General features: G+C 42.8%; 1 protein-coding gene across 16 annotated transcripts in view; it reads left to right on the top strand.

Annotated features, from left to right (window-relative positions):
* PTPRK (protein tyrosine phosphatase receptor type K) overlaps nt 1–21,086 on the top strand; it is a 340,426-nt gene that overhangs the window by 262,840 nt on the left and 56,500 nt on the right. For 9 of the 16 annotated variants that reach the window (XM_083176761.1, XM_083176765.1, XM_083176764.1 and 6 more), the window contains exon 14: nt 13,606–13,744. In XM_083176761.1, the coding sequence (XP_083032887.1) occupies nt 13,606–13,744 (139 nt within the window). Of the gene's footprint in view, nt 1–13,605; nt 13,745–17,734; nt 17,777–21,086 lie in introns of all 16 variants that reach the window. The other 7 variants (XM_083176754.1, XM_083176759.1, XM_083176755.1 and 4 more) reach the window with 1 other exon arrangement.

Raw genomic sequence — 21,086 nt, forward strand, 5'->3', positions numbered from 1 at the left:
ACTGTAATCGACAAGCAATCACAGTTTCTGGGTCCCTTTCAATGAACCTTGGGATTTAAAAGAAAAAGCAGACCATAGTGCAAATAAAGTTTTCACAATCTGCACAATTTTAATGGTGATTGGATGCACTCACAAACAAGTGTATTTCATAGGCACATCAATGGTCTTTAATCTTCATAGAAAATCCATAGGGTTCCTGGGAGGCTTAAAAAAACAATTTCTAGTGCAACATTGTTTTTATATAAAAGTACAAAGAATTTATTGGACAAACTCACATATTCGCAGAGATAAAATCGCATGTAACCCACAGCTGGGTATCAAGGTCCTCCAAAGGATGGATGTGTAACATCAGGTTTTTTCCCTCTTATCCAGTCCCCAGGGGTCCGTTCGGCAGCAGTGGTATGCTTAAGCGCGCTTTCAGGCACAATAGCCCTTCATCAGAAGCATATCGCTTCTGATGAAGGGCTATTGTGCCTGAAAGCGCGCTTAAGCATACCACTGCTGCCGAACGGACCCCTGGGGACTGGATAAGAGGGAAAAAACCTGATGTTACACATCCATCCTTTGGAGGACCTTGATACCCAGCTGTGGGTTACATGCGATTTTATCTCTGCGAATATGTGAGTTTGTCCAATAAATTCTTTGTACTTTTATATAAAAACAATGTTGCACTAGAAATTGTTTTTTTAAGCCTCCCAGGAACCCTATGGATTTTCTATGAAGATTAAAGACCATTGATGTGCCTATGAAATACACTTGTTTGTGAGTGCATCCAATCACCATTAAAATTGTGCAGATTGTGAAAACTTTATTTGCACTATGGTCTGCTTTTTCTTTTAAATCCCAAGGTTCATTGAAAGGGACCCAGAAACTGTGATTGCTTGTCGATTACAGTGACCTATACACAAAACCAAATTGTGTAAGTGTGATTGTTTTGTGTTTTTCGCCAAGGGTTGCACCATCTATAAGTTGGTGATGAAATTTAATCTGCTGATGTGCTATACAAATTTTAATTGTAAAGAGAAAATTGCAGGAATATAGCAGACCATGGGATGCAAAATTACAGAACCAAGAAAGGTACACACCCAGAATATTATTTTATATATTGGTCACATCAAAGCAGACAGAGTTATTAGTACGGGCGGTGAGGAAATAAGTTCAGGCACACCTGATAGGTTTGAGTAATTAACTTTTTTGTTGAGCATGTGAATCTCGGCATGTCACATGTGGTACTGTATTGGTGCACCCTTATATTCACAGACCTGTATTGTGCGCATAATAAGTATTCATCTTCATTGAATAATACTTTGTGAAAGCCAGAAAGTAAAGGTAGTTACATTTCCATTCTGTATGCACTGTAGTTCTTTACCGTGACATGGCCAGTGATGAAACAGGTCTTTAAAAGAAGGATAATTGGAAGCCATTTTCAAAATAAGAATGAATTATAAATACAGAGAAATATTCTAAATTACAAGAGTTCTTTACTTCCTATATTTGTAACCTTATTTTAGGATTGCATGACCCGACCTGCACTTCATCTTTCCTGGTGTTTGATACTCTTGCCCCTTCTGTCCCTCTGTTATCATAGCTACACACTGTTTAAACCTTTGATACTCTTAATACCATCCGTATGTCGTGTGAAAGCCTTCCAAATCTGTAAAAATGAGAATAAAGACGATAGTTTGTGAGCTCAGGACAATGAGCAGAGCTTTGAGCCTCTTCAGCAGATACAGATTTGTCAGTTGCATCCCTAATACTACTAAACCCCTTGCATTGCACACAGTGCTTTTTCACAATTCATCCTATTATGCCTGACCATTGTAAATCATTTTAGAAAGAAATGAAAGTCCTACTTTTGAATTAAAAGCATATAGGCAGCATCTGTTTCACTGCCCAAAGCATGCACCGTATGTGCCGCAATCAGCTGAGCTTTTCTTGGATTTGTGCTCTGTTTACGGATTCCATCATTTTAAAATAAGACTCACATATGACCTTAACATTTCTCAGACCATAAAATCTTTTGGGTTGTGCATTCTTTTGGGTCATTAATGTTGTTAACATGAGTTCATGCTTTATTATGTGAATGGTAAAATATTCATTCTGAATGAATACATTTTGAGTGATAAGAAAAGGGTCTTTCCTAAGACAATCTAGACACGTTCTATCTAAAGTAAATGTAGAACTTGAGTCACTTGCAAGAGGCTGTGTGCAAAGGTAATCTGCTCTATGTATCGAAGAAGTGCTCTAATATTGTTATCTTAGTGTATAGAACGCCAATAGCATTACATTGCATTGCACATATTGAGGGTTATTCTTATTCGTTCGGTCCTCCGTGCATTCGTACGTAGGAACGATGTTGCGTGTCTGCGCAGGCGCGTTTCTGAGCATGTGCAGACAAAGGGTGCGTGCACCCACTGCGAACATTCTGCTCGCCAGGTGCACGTACCCTACAAGGGGGGCGGAGAAGGACAGGAAACACCGGGCAGCACCATTACTATATGGAATGTCCAGCGTTTCATGGGAGTTTCCATGAGAATGCTGTGCATTCTCATGGTAATGAGGCGGTGACGCAGATGCGGAGGGCTGGCAACTGACATCACCAGATGTCAGCTGCCCACCCATATCCGTCCCAGCGTACATGCATATGGAAGTGACTTGAAAGTCACTTTTATATGCGTGTACCTTCCACATCTTTCGATGGTCGGTGACCCGCATCATACGAATGGATGTTTATGCTAAACATCCATTCGCAGCTTGTGGGGGCGAACCCATGCTGTGAGGGGGAGGCGGGCTGCCGGACATTCGCAGGGTGGGGTTTGGTGGATTTGCAAGGCTGCGAATTCGCAGCCTTGCGAATCAACCTAAATAACCCCCATAATTTGTAATTGGTCACTACACCATTGCTTTGAAATTTAAATTCTCTAAATTCATGTATCCATTTTTGTAAGCACACTTAGTCTTAGGAGAACATACAACTCCACACATAAAGGGAACTCAAGAGCCCAGTTACTAGTTCTGAAGCATAGATGCAAAAACCTTGTTAATTTTTTTGCTTTCAATTCACGATGTTCTAGGCAAGGGGCTTAGTTGCGCTCACCATGCTGTCTAAGTCCGGACAGTCGGGATCCCGATGTCGGGCCCCTGTACCACACCCCTCATATACAACAGCACGAACGTAACCCACCCCTCTAGCGACTGACCCTAATCCCCATACTGCACTGCCTATACCTAACCCTAATCCCCCCTCCCCCCCCCCCCTTTCTTGCAGCCTCACAATTCACCCATTAGTGCCTAATCCTAACCCCCACCTCCCTCCCCGGGCACATGCTAACCCGCTCCAGCATTCTTACTGATTGGGATTCTGGCTCTCGGAATTTGGCATCCTGACTGTTTTCGTCGTTCTCATGGCAGTTAGAATGCCGGCGTTGGTATATTGAATGCATGCATTCTGAGTGCCGGGTTGTTGACGTATCACATCCACGGGAGCACAGTATTTTACTGGAGATGTTACCTCAGGTTCTGTAATGAACACTACCACTTACACAAAAATACACAGGATTGTGGGAGAGAGTGATTCAGGGAATGAGTGGGTAGGGGACATAATGGAGAAACAGAGACTGGTACAAGAGGTGGACAGATATTATTTTTTTGGGGAGGGGGGGGGGGGGAGGAATAGTGACCAGATGTATCCTTAATATTAATTTAGATTGGTCTTGATTGATATATCAATCATACTTATGGACATTAAGTACTGTTTTCAATGTAGAGCTGAATGTTCAGCATGCATAATGTGAAAATACTCCAAGTTGTTGCATATAAAAATGTCTTCTGCTTCATCATTTTATAAAAAAAAGGTCACCGTAAAGTTGGCCTTGTTTATGATTTGGACTCTGGGAGGTTTGAGGTGTATGTCAGTGTAACAACTAGAATTAGTTTCTGTGGGATTGTTCATAAAGTTATTTTACCAGGTTTGGGTGCCAGAAGGTAACAAGAAGCTACATCTTTGGAAGTGACTTACAGCTGTCTGCCTGCAGCCTAATCTCAGAAACAGATGGGGTTGCAGATAAACTCTGATAAAATATGCCTGCTAAGAATTCTGGAAGATTTCACTGGGTCTCTAATCCCAGCACACTTTTACATTGAATTATGTTAGCTGTCAGTAGGCCATAGCAGCGATCTTTAATGTAAAAAAAACAACACAATTTTACATGTATTCTAGTATATATCTATGCTGTACCTAATGTGTAACCAACTGTATTGACCAACTGAGGGGTACATCTACTTAAACTTACAAAAGTGAAAAGTGGGGATATTGCCTATAGCAACCATTCAGATTGTGTCTGTCGTTTTTTAGGATGCTATAAAGAAATTATAGCTAGAATCTGGTTGCTGTGGGAAACATCCCCACTATTCATTTTTAGAAGCTTTAGAAATGTATACCAAAGTATCTAGGAATTACTTGATCAGAGTTAGGAAAGGCTGCAGGACTCACTGAACAGGAGAGCTACTTATGTGGGTACTTATGTATTATCTGGGCTCCCGGTTTTTTCATTGCATGCCACTACTTAAGGCATGCAATGCAATGCGATTTTTCATTGTAAAGCATGCAATGCAAATGCGATTTTTCATTGTAAAGACCTGATTTTTAATTGTATAGTCAACCATGGGTGATTTCATACCCCCACTATCCAACTACGCATGGAGTTGATTTTATATAGTGTGGCGAGCCACCGTGCCCGAAGCGTGGCGAGCGCACGTGGATAACTTTACATGTATTCTGTGTCCCCTCGCGGGGCTCGCTGCGCTCGCCATGCTTCAGGCTCTGTGGCTCACTCTGCTCGCCACACTATATAAAATCAACTCCATGCGTAGTTGGATAGTGGGGGTATGAAATCACCCATGGTTGACTATACAATTAAAAATTGTGTCTTTACAATGAAAAATCGCATTGCATTGCATTGCATTGTATGCCACTATATTGCATGCGATGCGATGCAATAATCGGACGCCCAGATAATACATAAGTACCCTTATGTGTCCTCATAAATCTACCCTCTATATGCCATACATCGCAAGATAACTGTTGGCATTGAGCTGCCAGGTCCCATCCAACATCACTAATATTTGGTGAATAACTGCGTGAAAGTCTGTATACGCAGCACAACGGAACTTGGCCTATAAAACAACCACAGACACTGCATCATAGCACTTTGTACACAAATTCTTTGACTGGTATTCAAATGTTATATCGCGCCTGATCTCCTGTCCAAAGTGAGGATAGATTGTGTGGCGATATTCAATCGATCTATTTCTTTGAGCATATCACGCTCATTAATGTTTAGCCACGCATTTGTGCATTTCAGCTCACCACCCTGGGGGAGAGCAAGCTGACATTCTGGTGAATCCCTGTTGCATATAGCTATGCAAGCATCACATAATCAGAACAAACTTCTGGTGTATCCTTGTCCTATTGTGTTGCGACTAATAAACATTTTCAGCAAAAAAATATGCTTGACGCTAGCCAAGTTGCAGGTGAAGTCACCAAAAAAAGGCACTCCCATTTGCAAAGTTTCATGAAACAATATGTGAGGACAACAAAATATCATTATAAACAAATATTAAATGCTGAGACGAAGCATGTGACACTATCACCACCATTGTGCACCATAGGGGAGGTCATAGTTATGCAATTTACTGCAAATTGCATAATTAAATCCATGGTTTGCCCACTTCTGTGAAGTTTACCCAGCCATGAGGCTCTCATACCGATGACTGAGGCTACTGAGCCTGAATGTCTGACAACAAATCCCCTAGCATGCAGCCGAAGGGTAGAGAAATCATTTGATGGTCACGACCATCGAATGATTTCTCTCCCCTTTGGATAGAAGTGTCCGTGCCCTCCATGCAACCACTTCAGCGAGTGTGATACTCTGAAGGCGTTTGCACAGGGGGTCTGCACAATGCGCAGACCTCTCACCATCCAATCGGGACCGAAGTTGTCCCCTTCCGATCGAACCTGAATTAGGCCCAAAGGGCATACAACAGAACAGTACAGGAAGACCGAACTTAACATTACGGTAAATAAATAACAAAAATCAAATCCAGGTAACAAAGCGCACAACAATGCAATACTCACTACAGCTTAGATGTAAGTAATGAGGGACTAATCGGCATACTACTAGGGGATGGTGGCCATTCGTAGAGTTGGGCACGTTTCCAGCAGTAGAGTATGTGTGCAAAGATGCTCGCTGAGTAGTAGAGAGCTGTAAGTGAAAAGAAGAGGCTTTGACAACAAGAGGGAAGAGGGCCCGTCTCTGTGTAGCTAACAATCTAGTGGTAAGGGGCGACAGGCTGATTACATGAGGTACAAGCAAGCAGGAGGTGGCCTGATGGCAGTATGTGAGCAAAGCAGAGATGGTCAAGGCATAAAGCAGGGGATTGGAGGAGCAGCCTCAGGACTAAGTTATGCAGCGGAAGGGTACACTTTGATGGACAAGTGGGTTTCCAGTGCCCATTTGAAGCTTTGCAAGGTCAGGGAGAGTGTATTGGAGTGAGGGAGTGTGTTCCACTGAAGGGCACTGGCATGTGATGAGTTTGTTGCCTAGAAGGGGCACCCACCCAGGATCCCTCATGCCAGGGCCGGCACTGCCCACTCAGCAGCTCCTGCAAAGCAGGGAGGCGCCATGCTGAAAAGGCGCGGTCTCCCACCCTGCTCTGCGCTGCCTCAGCCCTCACTGTCACTGCCTCCTGCACGCCGCCCACAGCGCCTGTCTGACAGCCGACAGACGGCAGAATAAAGAGCTGCTCCCTGCACTGCAAGTGCACAATGCCTGCACGCCACCCGCAGTGCCTGTCTCACAGCTGGCGGCAGTATGGAGAGGCTGAGCAGCTCCCTGCACCGTGCACACACTGTCCTCCTCCTGCGCCCTGCCCCCTCTTCCTCACACGGACACTTGCGCTAAAGCATGTTGCATGTAAATGCCTGGATGACATGTCCTGTCCGGATCCGCCCCCTACCCATTGCTCCCTATGCTTGTCAGCTGTCAATCAAATGACGAACAGGCAGCAGCACCGCCTCCCCTTCCTTCCCTTTTCTCAGTGTGCTGTGCCAGTGCCACTGCCAGTCCTCAACACTCCGCCCCCTCGATCTCCTCCCCTCTTCTTCCATCTCCTGCTTCTCTCCCCTCCTTTCCCCCTCAGTCACGAGAGGGGTGTAATGGCATCTTCAGCATCCTGCCTAAGCAGATAGAAGAGGATGTGAGTGCCGCTGGCTGCCTAATCACTGCTGGCCTCCGTACCCCTCCTAGTCCCGACCAGCCATCTTATTTTATGTATATAGATAGATATCACTAGATATCTATAAATAAAAAATATATATATATATATCACACATAGAGATATGGATTCCCCCCCCCCCCCCATAAAACTTGAACAGTGCACTTTTTAGAAAATTATTCAGATTTTGTTTCTTAGACCTGTTCTGCCCTTTCACTGCTGCGTTAAGGGTTTCCTGGCCACAATACTATGACAGGTGCCTCTTCTCTCTCTTGGTCAGATGTATCTAGCTTCAAAAGTGATAAAGTGGAGAGTCATATAAAACCAGCCAATCAGCTCCTAACTGCCATGTTGTCCTCTGGGTTTGAAAAATTACAGGTAGGAGCTGATTGGTTGTTTATCACTCTCCATTTTATTACTTTTGAAGCTTGATACATCTGGCTCCCCAGTCTCTCCAGTCCTGGGCGTCTTCTTATTAAGCTCAGTGTTGCGATTGGTGGTTACTGACACCCGTGACCAGAGCAGAGGAAACCCGGGTCACCAGGTCAAAGGTGGGGTGCGCCTAATCGACTGGCTCCTCGTACTGCGCAAACAGAAGAGCACAGAATGAGGAGCAACATAGGAGGTGCCTGCAAGGATGGAGCCCCAGCCCTGCAACACCCGCTCCAGCCAACACTACTGCTTTCATAACATGCAGCTCCGCTCAGAAGCATGAGCAGAGCTGCCGCTACCATCGGGTGCCCCACTGTTAATAGGCGGGCTCCCCATAAGATTGCTTGTCTGCCGGTAAACACAGCACTGCCAATCATATCAGCTTCAGTGACAGGTGCGCGCTTTCTTATTGGCTAAAAGCACACCCCTGTCACTGAGGCACTTTTAAAGGTGCCACTTATGTTAGTTTTTTTATGAGCTTATCTGCCTGCCCCTGCTTCCAGCTATTTGATATGGGAAGCTGGAGTCACCACTTTCGAAGCCTCCAAAATCAATTTAAACCTTATAAAAAATTGAAAATGATTAGATTAATAAAAAAAGAAACTTATGAAAATGTGTCCTAATTACCTTCTTTGTATTATTTTAATCAGTTATGAGTGGGGAGGCGGGGCCTCCCCTGACTGCATGCCCTTGCTGAAGGGGTCCTGCATGGGCAAAATCTTGAACTCGAGCAGTGACCAGGCTAGGGGAGTGGCGACAGTCATTGAGGCCGACCATTGATATTGATAAAGACACTTGTTTTTTTTGTTTTTTAAATGTGGTTTTTCATACTTTACCATCCAAGTGGGCATAGTGATAATATAATAGTGTTCCAAGCATAGCAAGGCACCGTGCCCGAAGCATGGCGAGCAAAGCAGTACACTTATACGGTGTCCAGGCCAACAAAAGTTGACATAGATACCAAAAGAAAATCAGCAATGTCGACCTTTACCATGTCAATCTAATGCATGTCGAACTATTTACTTGTAAAAGACTGTCGACCTATGTTCAGTCGACTCTATGACCTATACCCGTAGGTGATGTAGACCTGTATATTAACTTTACCTCAGCCTTCCCACGCCCATTATTGAATATTTCAATAGCTGAAAAACAAAAAAGAGAGATATCCTTGTTCAAACTACAAAGCTACAAGATTGAATTACTAGGCCAGAGCAGGTTCTACCGAGTATTACATATTAGAACAGCAGTGATGATAGATTCTTGGCCCTTTGAAGCGCAGCCTATGTTGTATAATTCACTCTGTTTTGTTCTGATGCACTATACCAGCACGACTCGTTGAGATAGATACACTGTGTATGTATACTGGACATTAAGTACATAGGTGCTGCTTTCAGACCGCATAACTGGCTTTGACCCTGTATTTGGAAACGTTTCCAAAAACGGGTCTGCCAGATAAAACCCCTTTCACACCGCAGCACTTAAACGGTATATTACCGTTTAAGTGCCGATTTTTTGACACTGGCAGACCCGTTTTTGGAAACTTTCCAAATACAGGGTCAAAGCCAGTGCAGCCTTCAGCCCTCCCCTCCGTGCAGCTCCCCCCCCCCCTCGCGTGTCGACCGAGAGCATGTCGACGCCCCCCGCGCATGTCGACGCCCCCCGCGCATGTCGACGCCCCCCCACCCCACCCCGCGTGTCGGCGCCCCCCCCCCCGTGTCGACTTACCCCGTGCCGGTACCTCCGTTGTGGACTGCAGCTCAGTATGCTCGGAAAGCACTTATGAAAAAAGTGTCTTCCAGAAAATGGCTGCCCCATAGGAAACCCTGTTTAAAAAAACTGTCTTCCGTATGGGGGGCAGCCATTTTCTGAAAGACACTTTTTTCATAAGTGCTTTCCGAGCATACTGAGCTGCAGTGCCGGGAACCACAACGGAGATACCGGCACGGGGTAAGTCGACACGGGGGGGCGCCGACGCGCGCGGGGGGGTCGACACGCGCGGGGGGGCGTCGACACGCGCGCGGGGGGTGTCGACACGCGCGGGGGGGGGGGCTCCAGTGCTGTGAATACTTAATGAGCGCTCATTAAGTATTCACTGTGCTGAATTTAGGACCCAGCTCATTGGCTGGGTCCTAAATACCGTTTCTGAGCCGATTTTTGCGCTAAAATACCGGTTCAGAAACGGGTAGGACCCTGCATTTTAACCGGTTAGAAAAAACGGCATTTTCTAACCGGTTAAGTGGGACTGGACCTTTCAGACCGCACACATTACCGTTTTAAAACGGTAAAAAAACGGCAATTTACCGTTTTAAAAGTGCGGTCTGAAAGGGGCATTATATTGTTACATTGCTTGTCAAACTGGATCTGGCTGCCTTGTCATAAGCTGTACAAATATGTATTGATATTATGCAAGTTATAGATCTACAGTATGAAGTCTACATATGTACGTATGAGGACAGGGTTCAGTATGTAAAAGGACTACTGTTTGTTTTTGCATTTTTCTTTAAATCAATTGGCGGTACATTTAAAAGAAACAGAATGTCCATATAAAAATAGCAAATTCTTGGCAGAAACCAATCACAATGCGGGGCTATATGGCATTAATCTTAAAAACCACATATTTAGTGCTATTATCATCCAGTTAATTGCAATACTATGGCTTTGTCTTCTTTAGGCTTCAACATACAAACTTAAAGAACAGTCAATTACTGATGCTGGGTTACTTGTATTTGCAGTTCAGGTGATCTACACTATCAGCTATTTATTAATGTGTCCTAATGCAACTAGCTTTGATTCCTTACGCAAATGAGCTGCCAGGTCCCGTGTAACTCTGCTAGGATCAGGCATCTTTTTTAGCAAAAAAATGAATTTTAGTTGCGACACAATGTGACTAGGACACCCCCGTGATGTACAAAGTCTAATTATAGAACATCAGCTTATCTATAGAGGGTATGGGAGGGACCATTGCTTTACTAAGTTTCATGAGTTGCCCACTAAGCAATTGGCTCTAGAGTTTAGACCATTGGCTGGCATGAAAAGGGGGACACTACAGCATTCGATTTTCATCCTCACAGATAAACACAAGGTGATTGGTGAGCCCAGCAACTGTTGAAGAGTATACTTCACCTTAAACACAGCTTTTGTGAAGAGGGAGGAGTCCGGGATAACTCCAAGGCAGCACATTTGTGGGCTAGAAGAGATGGTGTTGCTGTTTACGTTATGAAAGTGCTGAAACGCCCAGGCAATAGCAGAGAGACAGCTGAAAATACAAAGATAGATCGGAGTTCCATCCGCATAGAGAGGCCACAGAGCTGATATACTCCCCTAAAGAGCACATGTAAAGGGAGTGCAATAGAGTCCATAAACAGGACCTTGGGAAAAATCTACTCCTAGTGGAAGTGGGGGAGAAGTGGAATTATTATAGGAGACGCAAAGGTTAGAGGACAGTCAGTAGCGCACATAGATAAGACTGTTATGTAGTAACCCAGTACTCTTTGGTGCCTGAATCTGTGGATCTTCTTGCCTGCTATACTGTATGTGTGTGTGTTTTTTCCAGTAAGCACAGGTAATGGATTTGGTATATTTTGACAATATTTTTGGCTATGCGATGCTGTCCTCCGTCAGCGACGTGCCAGGGGAAAGCCACACACTGAGCGGCTTTTCCCCCAGCAATGAATGCGATCATCTGTCCATAAACGCTTGGCATAGTCGCCCAGTGTGTATGGACCTTAAGCCTAACAACCCAAACCCTCTGACTAATGTTTCAACAGGTATGGCTTTAGTCACAGTTTTGTGACATTAGCCGCAGCCTCTGACTAAAACCTGAAACCTGTGGTAGCACTGGCAAAAATGTCCCAATCCCTAACCCTAAACCCTTTGTCAGCATTTCTCATTTATATTTACAGTATTGTGATAATATATCCTTTATAATTGTATAATTCTAGTGACATAAAGTTGGCTTTGGTTAGTTTGCAGGGTTAGGGATAATAAGTTGGCACACTTTTATCTGAGATCACAATCTAATGCACTGAAAATCCCAATTAATTATAAATGTGTCATCATAGAGTACTTTATGCACATAATCTGGATTATCAAAGTTTTTTTTTTTTTTACTTGCCTACACTCCTGATATGGCCATGAGGCTCCTAAAAATCATGTGGCGCTCACGGTTGCCATGAAAACTGAGCAAGTCTCCCAAATCCTGCCTCAACCCACTGCCCACTTGTCTAGTGAAGTCGGTGGATATGGGGGGCAATGATGCAATTCATGGTGAATCGTGGCATCGTTAACGTCAACCCATTTAACAATGCCAGTCATTTTGGCATTGCATAGCGGGTGTCTAGTCACAATGATGCAATTGCATAGCCACATGATTTATTTTAATCCACACTTGTACCGATTCCCTCTACACTGTCTGGTTCGGTGTCGATTAATCCCCTGAATCATGTATATAGGGGTTCTTAAACCCATGGATCCAAGATTATTTCTCACTGAGCACTGTAAAGATGCCCATATACAGAGCAATCCTGCTTTGTGAGGCAATGTGTGCTTACGTGCATCACAAAGCACAAAGAGTATGTGCAGGCAGTACTTTTTGAATTAGAATCACATCTAGTTCAAAACACACGCTTCTGTAGCACATTGCATGCATTTTGAACTAGATGTGATGCAATCTAGTTCGACACGCCTTGACACCCAATGTCATATTGGGTTATTTTGCCTTGACACTACTCAAGTGTACATCCCACATGTAGGATATTATCCTGATGTTTTCAGTAAGGAGAAACAACGTGCTTGCATACAGTACTTGACTAGTGTCAGAATGCGGTCATTAGGTCAACAGTTATTAGGTCGAACCACTATTGGTCAGCACATGGAAAAGTCAACATGCATTAGGTCGACATAGTCAAAAGATAGTCACTAGCAACAGGTTGGTATGAAAAAGATCAACATGAGTATTTCAGTTTTTTTTTTTTTTTTTAAAGGACTTGCTCAAACTTTAACATTTCAGTGGACGGGGAGGGGGGAATATATTAGTGTGCCGTGCACAGCGATGCATGGCCAGCACGGCAGTACATTTCTACGGTGTCCATGTCAACATGCATTGACAGACACATTTTTTGTGTCGACCAATAGCGGTAGACCTACTACCTATTGAGTAGAGCAAATAGATTGAAATTGTCACCCACGTGAAAAGCCAATTACATTATGACTTGCTGTAGTTTCTAATTTGCTTGCCACGCATAGCAAGAAATTAAACTTTTCAAATGTAACATTTTAAATGTGGTCATTACATAGAAGGAAAGCTCTGCAGATTCCTGTATCTAACTATGCCGTTTTCTCAAGGACACCAATTCCATTATCCCTTCACACATGTTAACAGTAGAACAAATCTATATTTAAACAGCTGCGTACAATTGATAATGTATTTGTAAATATGGCAAGTAAACCTTGGGAACGGGATAGAGCACATTCTTTAAATTCTTTAACTGTTTTCTAGAACAGGAAGTGTGTACAAGTGTCTTTTACTGTGAATACAGTAAGCTTTTATGATGGCGCCTCTAGTGTGGGACCATAAGGCCATGCTTCAATGCTTGGGAATTTCCTTCTTTTAAAACATTTCACATAATAATAAAATATACACTGTTTAACAACAGCTGGAGGGCCCGCAGGTTGGACATGCCTGTTTCAAACTATACATCATACCAGTACCAGATATATGTGATCCATAGAGAATGATTTTTACTTCACCTTTCTTTTTACAAAAAAAAGTGAGACCGTACAAGTATTTTCTTTTAATATATACATGTATTCTTTTTGACACTGTTCAGAAGCTTGTTCTCTGGAATATTTGAGATTGTAGCGACTTTAAAGTGATATAAATCTTGCTTTTCTTTTCAGCTGCAGCAACAGAGGAACCAGAGGTGATTCCTGATCCTGCCAAGCAGACTGATCGTGTGGTGAAAATAGCTGGCATCAGTGCAGGGATACTGGTATTCATCCTACTCCTACTAGTTGTCATTTTAGTAGTCAAAAAAAGGTAAGGGATCCAGAGCTAACCGAGCAGTTATGCCGATTGAATGTCATAGATGTGCTGCTGTAAGTTCCAGCTTTATGTTCAGTGTAGTCCGTAGTGGCCTAATCACAGGCTGATGAGTATAAGAAGCACTTGGTTGTGGATAATCTCACAATGTCTAGGTCAACATGAATGTTTCCCTTTTTTGTGTCATTGTCGACACCAGAGTTTAAAAAAAGTTTTAAATAGTTTGATTAACGCATGTTGACCTTTTCATGCGTCGACCTTTTGTCAGTGTCGACCGAGTGACAGTCAACCTAGACATTGCTTGTGAGCCATCCAGATACCAAAGCCATTAGAGCTGCTGTTTTGGAGCGTCAGAGGCGTAATGGGTGTACACTTATTACATAATGTAATATTTTATTCACCTGCGTTTCTCTTTTATCATGAGGTATTTTTATTTATTTTTTCCTATATCTTATTATATATGTTATCAATATCAGTTTTCAATGCCTTTTAAGAGCCTTTCCATTATGGTTTGATCACTTTGTAGCATGTCAGTCTGCAATATGTGTTAAACATACCGTGCAGTAATGTTGTCTTTTCTTCTGTGCTTTTCACCAAACACCCTGTGTCTGCATGTTTATTTTCATTTGGCTTTGCTACATAGAAGAGCTCTGTGGTTATACTGTACGTATATAGAAATCACAGAGTGGCGCTGATCTATGTTGCATACAGTAGTAATGAAAATAAAGGCATTGGTGGAAAATGCAGAAGGAAAACCGTGAAGCAATATATTTGGGGATGGTATGAACATGTTGATTTATTCAAGTTATCTGTAGGTGAGAAAACTTTACACCATAATAAGCACACATTTAAATTGTCACCTTGATTATCTATTATAGACTAACCAGATTTAGGATGCGATTTTGTTACTTGGATATTGCCATATTTCTTTAACATGCTACCTTGTTGCCATTATTTAAGCGAATTGGTTATCCACGGGCTCAGGTGTCGACACAAAAAAAGTGAAAATCTCACGTCAACCTTTTCCTCATGTCAGTCTTGTGCATGCCCCACCCTCCCTGAATGGATGTCTCAAATACAGAAGTTGTTGTTATTCTCTGTTCAGTTTCACTGAGAGGAAATGTGCGGGAGTGAGAGAGCTTTGTGGTTTACCTTGTTGGCTTACTAGGGCAGGAATGGCTTCGTATCTACTTTTTAAAATTGTTCACATTTCCAACTTCAAATGAAGACACAACTTGTGTTAAAAACTAAGCTATTCCATGTTTTTATTGTATTATAATACTCCCTTAATACTAATGGATAATTTTCAATGGTAGTTTGCATTGATATTACAGCACTGCATCCTAGCAATAAAGAAGGGTTAATTATGTTGTTTTGCTAAATGGTATATAGTAAGCTGTATGGCTTATCAGTATGTATGAACGTTATTGTACCAGGAAAACGTGTTGTAACTGTCTGAATTACACATACAGTATGGTAGGCAAAATAGCGCTGAAGTACTAGGCACCAAGGAAATGTGTGTCATTCTGGAAAGTGGATTCATAAGGGGGGGAAAAGGAGTACACTTACCTTTAACTTGTAAATCACTTTTTGTTGCTCACCTGGCTGTCTAGTACAGTTAAGATAGCTCTGAGGCACACTTTTTAATTAGCTTTAATTATGAGATTTTCGTTAAGATAAAAAAAAAGCCTTATATTCAGTTGTTACTGTTTAGTAATCATGTAGATGATGAAAGCCAACTATTTAAAATGATTGGGTGTGCTCACATTAAATCCACCATTAAACGCAAAAATGCGCATAGACATGTCTGTGTAGAACATCGTTATTGGGGGAGCTGTAGCACTCACAGACCTGGCTTCTATGTGTAGTGTTATAGAAATAACAGAAAGCAGCCTTGCTGAACGGTCCACTTATAACTGAAATATTCAGATCTTTGCTATGGAAGCACACTCTGCCCCACCTCTGTCGCTCTGTTGGTAATTTAATATGGTTCTGATTGGATAACTACTTTTGGAAGTGTATCTGGGATATGGTCACTAGGGCGACACCATTCATGTCGACATACATTGGGACGACCACTGAAGGTCGACATGCAGTAGTTCAACACAGACACAATGTTGACATGCCTAAGGTCGACACAAGCATTAGGTCGACATTGGGAAGGTTGACCGCCAAAGGTCGACATTGGTTTTTCATGCCCTACCATCATCTAGGGCAGGGCTGGGCAATTGCGGCCCTCCAGATGTTGAGGAACTACACATCCCAGCATGCCTTGCACCAGTTTCAGCATGGACACATAGCAAAACTAATGCAAAGCATCCTGGGATGTGTAGTTCCTCAACATCTGGAGGGCCGTAATTGCCCAGCCCTGATCTAGGGCGTGGAGGAAGAATATAATAGTGTGCCGAGCGTATCGGGGCACCGTGCGTGAAGCATGGTGAGCACAGTGTCCATGTCGACATTCTGCTATAAAATGTGAAAACCCCATGTCGACCTTTTGACCATCGACATTCCCAATGTCGGTATAATGATTGTGTCGACATTGCGTTTGTCAACTGTCGACCTTAGGCATGTCGGCTCTTTGTTTGTGTCGAACTAAAGCCTGTCAGCCTCCAGTGGTCGTCCCAATGTATGTCGACCTTAATTTGGTCGACCTCATGACCCATACCTGTATATCGCTCAGGACATATATATAAATATTTTATTATACAAAAAGTTAAAATAATCCTGCTCTCTAAATTACTGACAGCAGAAGCTCAACCCACATTATCAGGCTTGTGCTTCGTATCCGATCTGATGCAGATTACAATGCTGAGGCTTCAGTCATTTCAGCTACTTTAGCAATACCTGCCCCGGCCCTTTGGACTCCACTAAAGCACATTTTGCATTTTAAGAGCGCAAACCAGCACATGCCAAGCGCCATCTCCCTTTGGCAACAACATGCAGAAGTGTGATTAAAGCTGGATTTACACTGGCATTTATTCTGTCCAATTTGGTTGGTTGGAATGCAAATCTGGAATTTGTGACGGCAAAGGGCAATCATCCGTTCGCGCAAAAATGCCAGAAAATGGTCAAACAGATTCAATCAGTTTGTAGGAAGGACCGTTATTGCCGGTTTCCAGTGTTTGGGAGCAAGTGGTCATTTGCTCTCCTATATTACAAGATTTTTGTTCCAACCAACCAGATTGGACAGACGTATGTTTAGATGTGTACCCAGCGTTGGAGTGTGATGGACATATTTGGTGCAGTTTTCTGCATATTTATCTTGGTGCCACACATTTTCTTGCTGTGTACTGTCAAATTATTGCTTTATTTACTGTTCTGTTTGAGAGTAGAGCGTGACAAAAATGCATTGCACACATCCGCCAGTCTCTTTACGTTCTCTTACATCAGTGTGTTAAAAAAAAAACAAATAAGGAGCAGGAATAGTTTTCTGTCTATTTTGTCTTCCTTTATTTCCCCAAGCTGGCTGTACTGCATGTACTGTATTCTTTCCCGTAATTACACTTTACCTGATCCTTTTATCGCTCTCATGTGCTTCTCCCCACTCTAAACTTTAATGAAGTTTTAGCACTGTAAAGGGTTCAGAGATTTCCATTGTCTCCTCTGTCCGCTTGGGGAAAAATAAAAACTAAACAGTGCCACCTTGTGGCACAGCAGCCCATTAACCTATAGGTTTGTTCAGAATCCCTATCCTACCTGCGTGTTGGCAGCATGCCCTGCATTAAAAAAAAAATGGAGATGTCTTTGCAATTTTTAGGCATGTATGTAATATATGCATTACCCTTGCCCTAATATGTGTTATCTGTAGCTAACTGTGACAACTCTTAATATAGTATAGTAATATATCTGTGTTTAACCAAAATGATTTGAACTGTGCTTGACAACATTAATGTAATTGTGAATATATGTTGCAGTTAATGTTGTAATGTTTTTCTGATTGGATTGATTGATTAATGATTGCCTTTTTACAATTACCCCCTGGAGATATATTACATGGCGAAGAAACTTCTGCATTAGAAGCATTAGGTATGCTCCCCATGTTGTGTGCAAGCTATCTACCCATGTGCTTTCATGTATTTCTTTTTTCAGTTCTTTTTTAATTTCAGTGGTGCTTTTTGTTGTCTTTTATTGTGGTTGGCAAGTAACCATGTGCTTACAGAAAGCCGTATGCAGAAACCACAGGGGTGCATTAAAGTGTACCTTATTGTTCAGTGATCCTGTTTGGTCCTGGGAATTAAATAGGCCAAATGTTGGTTCCGCTTACACGATGGCTACCACCACTGTGTATAAGCAACAGGTACACTTTAAAGATCAGGCATGCAGGATCTATAGACTGTTTGCATTTAGTTAATGGGATTTTGTGACATTGCGAAGTCTCTGCTCTTCACTGGCCAAGCCAAACTGTATATAGTTTATTCAGCAGCATATTGATCATTTGTAATCATTATTATGCAACATTTTATGTGGTTTGACACAAAGATTGGTATGAAGTTCTCAAACTGCATATATACATGTCACATGTTTCTTTTCCTCCCAGTGGATGGAAACAAATAATATACATATCCACATATGTGTATTTATTTTCATGTTTCCATGTCAGCATAAGTACCACTTGACAGTGTTTTTGTTTTGGGTACTTACTGTACAGGACAATATGACTTCAGTGTGATAAGAGTGTGTGTGCAGTTGGTTGGCTCATTGTGGTGTAGTCATTTCTAGATAATCCTGTACTTGTAGTGTTTTACAGTGAAATGGCTAGGGGAGACGTGTTTTCATTACAGTTATATAAATGCTGCGACACAAGTGGTGGTTATACCACACTCCATCTATGCACTTCATCTTTATACAGAATGTTCTGTAATTACCTTTTGTACATTGGTTGGAGATGGTCAATGCTTCATCCTACAGACTTGCAATGTATCCTGCTATCTTTGTGTGTAGGTGAACAGCATTTCTGGAGCTACCCATTTCTAAATTAACGATATCTCTTCACAAATAGTATTTTACAAAGGAGAACAGCCTCTTCCCCTGTAAAACCAGTATTTACATACAGCTAGTAGTGTTTACTTGGTGCTATGAGTTTTATAAGGATTCTACAGCCAGTGCCAGAGCTACCATTAGGCAGCTTTAGGCACCTGCCTATGGGCGGCAGCATTTGAAGGGCGACACTTAGTAAAAAAAAAAAAAGACGTGTGCTGCACAGTGAGGGATGTTTCCGCCTAGCACAGCTGCTTCCCTTGCTCTCCCCCTTCACCTCACAATTCTACAGATGCGCTATCCAAGCAGTGAGGCAGCATGACTCAGAAGAGGAGGCGGGGTCTGGAGAGCTCCTGCAGCCGCAGAGTAGAGCCAATGGCAGAGAGGTCTCTCAATGCAGTGCTGATCTCAGCACCCTAGATTTGCCTGAGAAAGCTTGCATCGGCCCTGTCCACAGTTCATGTAAAAACAGTGTTATTTTTAAAAAGCATGTGATTAAATATCTGTTTGTCAGTGAATAAGTTCATTAAAGGAGTTAATTGGTCACTAGTCTCAAGTGAAGTCTTGTGTACAATGAACATAAGAAGCTAAGTGCAGTGCTTAATAGCCTTAACATAGTGATTCAGACATTGTATAAATTGGATGTCTTCAGTCAGGTTACAGAAGATACAAATAGACTGTGCTTATTTCATATACAGATGTGTTTCTGCCAGTGCGCCTTGGTGAGGCATTGCACGCTCAGGTGCACCTAGTTGTGTGGATGCACACCTTACAATATCCATGCAGTCGATATCGCCACCACTGGTTAGCTAATGCTTCACTAATCTAGCGGCGAATTAATATACAGATAGAACCGCGCCATTCGCCAAAAATGGGATACGCTTATGTATGAGACACTCGTGCGATTCATTCCCGTGAATATCACTGCGGCTCCAACTGTATTCATACTTTACGTATGAGATGCTCCTGCGCCTCATTCCTGTGAATATCAATGTGGCGTCAACTGTACTGTACAAGCTTGGGAAAATGGGCCGTGTAGTGTCCCGGTCTCCTAGGCAAAAAATATCTTCAGCCTGCAGTTCACGTAGCTGATGCTGAATGTTGTGAACACCAAACCCTGGACTGAATGGCATTACGGCCTCGTCTGTATGGGATCACTCTTTACATAGACTCATGAGCTGTGGCTGCTATCCCCAGGTGGCATTGGCTAGTGCAGTGGTTCTCAAACTCCTTCCTCAGGACCCCACACAGTTCACATTTTCCAGGTCACCCGGCAGGTGGACAGGTGCACTCATTACTCACTGACAGATTTTAAGAGCCACAGGTGGAGCTAATTACTTCACTTGCGATTCTGCAAGGAGACCTGCAAAACATGCACTGTGTGGGTGCCTGACGACTGAGTTTGAGAACCTGTGGGCTAGTGGATAACTGTGCCGCTCTACACACTGGAAACCCGTGTTTGATTACTGCCATTTTTTATTGAAACATTTGTGAAAGTTAGATTAAATAGAACTAGGGACACAATAAAACCTGTTTCCATAAAAGCCTTTTTGTGCAACTCCATGCACAAGAACCACAGCATTTGTTACAGTCAGTAGCATGGGTATAAAAGCATGCTAATATAGAATTGCTAGAGCTTAAACCTATGGATAAATTAAAATGAGCTTAAAGCTTAATTTCTCCAGTTTTGGTGGTTTAATTGGCTCCGAACTGGGAAGGGGAGATGTTTAGCTACCAGAAGATGTGATCCCGAAGTTTCCAAGACCCCATGAAGGGTCTGAATTAACAGGTCCATTCTAGTCTATGGGGAAAAAATGTGTCAAATTTGCACCCTGATATCTTAGGTTCTATGTGTCCTAGAGACTTGAGACTGGTACCATATGGAAAAAGAGACTCTTGTCCTCCAGATCAGACTGACTAGTAGTTTGTGACATCAGAAAGGGAAGTGGCAAGCAACCATTGCAATGGTTTTTGGCTTCCTCTGCCGTCAGGGAGCCATCACTGGAATACGGTGAGGTGACAATGAGGACTCCTGCTCTCTAGTGGGTCAGCTCCTTCTAGGTGCCCAGCTTCCTGTTTCACAGCAGGGTGCGCCTAAACCTGGACTGCAGTGCGGATAGGGGCCCGGAGCTGCAGGTTGATCACTGCTGTGTCTGTGCCTTTGTAAGCAGCCCCTGTATGTTTAAATAGCATAATGAGACACACCTTCAGCATTCCCCATAGACATGTGACCTATGCTGTTGCTCGCTCCATAGATGTGGGCTTCCATGAAGAAAGCCTTTTGATAAACCGCTCGGCGCTTGAGTCTGGCCTGCCCATACTGTATGTCATTTATACAGTAGTGTCATTTTTTTTTTTA

The sequence above is a fragment of the Crinia signifera genome, chromosome 3, assembly GCF_055691185.1.
Source record: "Crinia signifera chromosome 3, ASM5569118v1, whole genome shotgun sequence".
NCBI lineage: Eukaryota > Metazoa > Chordata > Amphibia > Anura > Myobatrachidae > Crinia > Crinia signifera.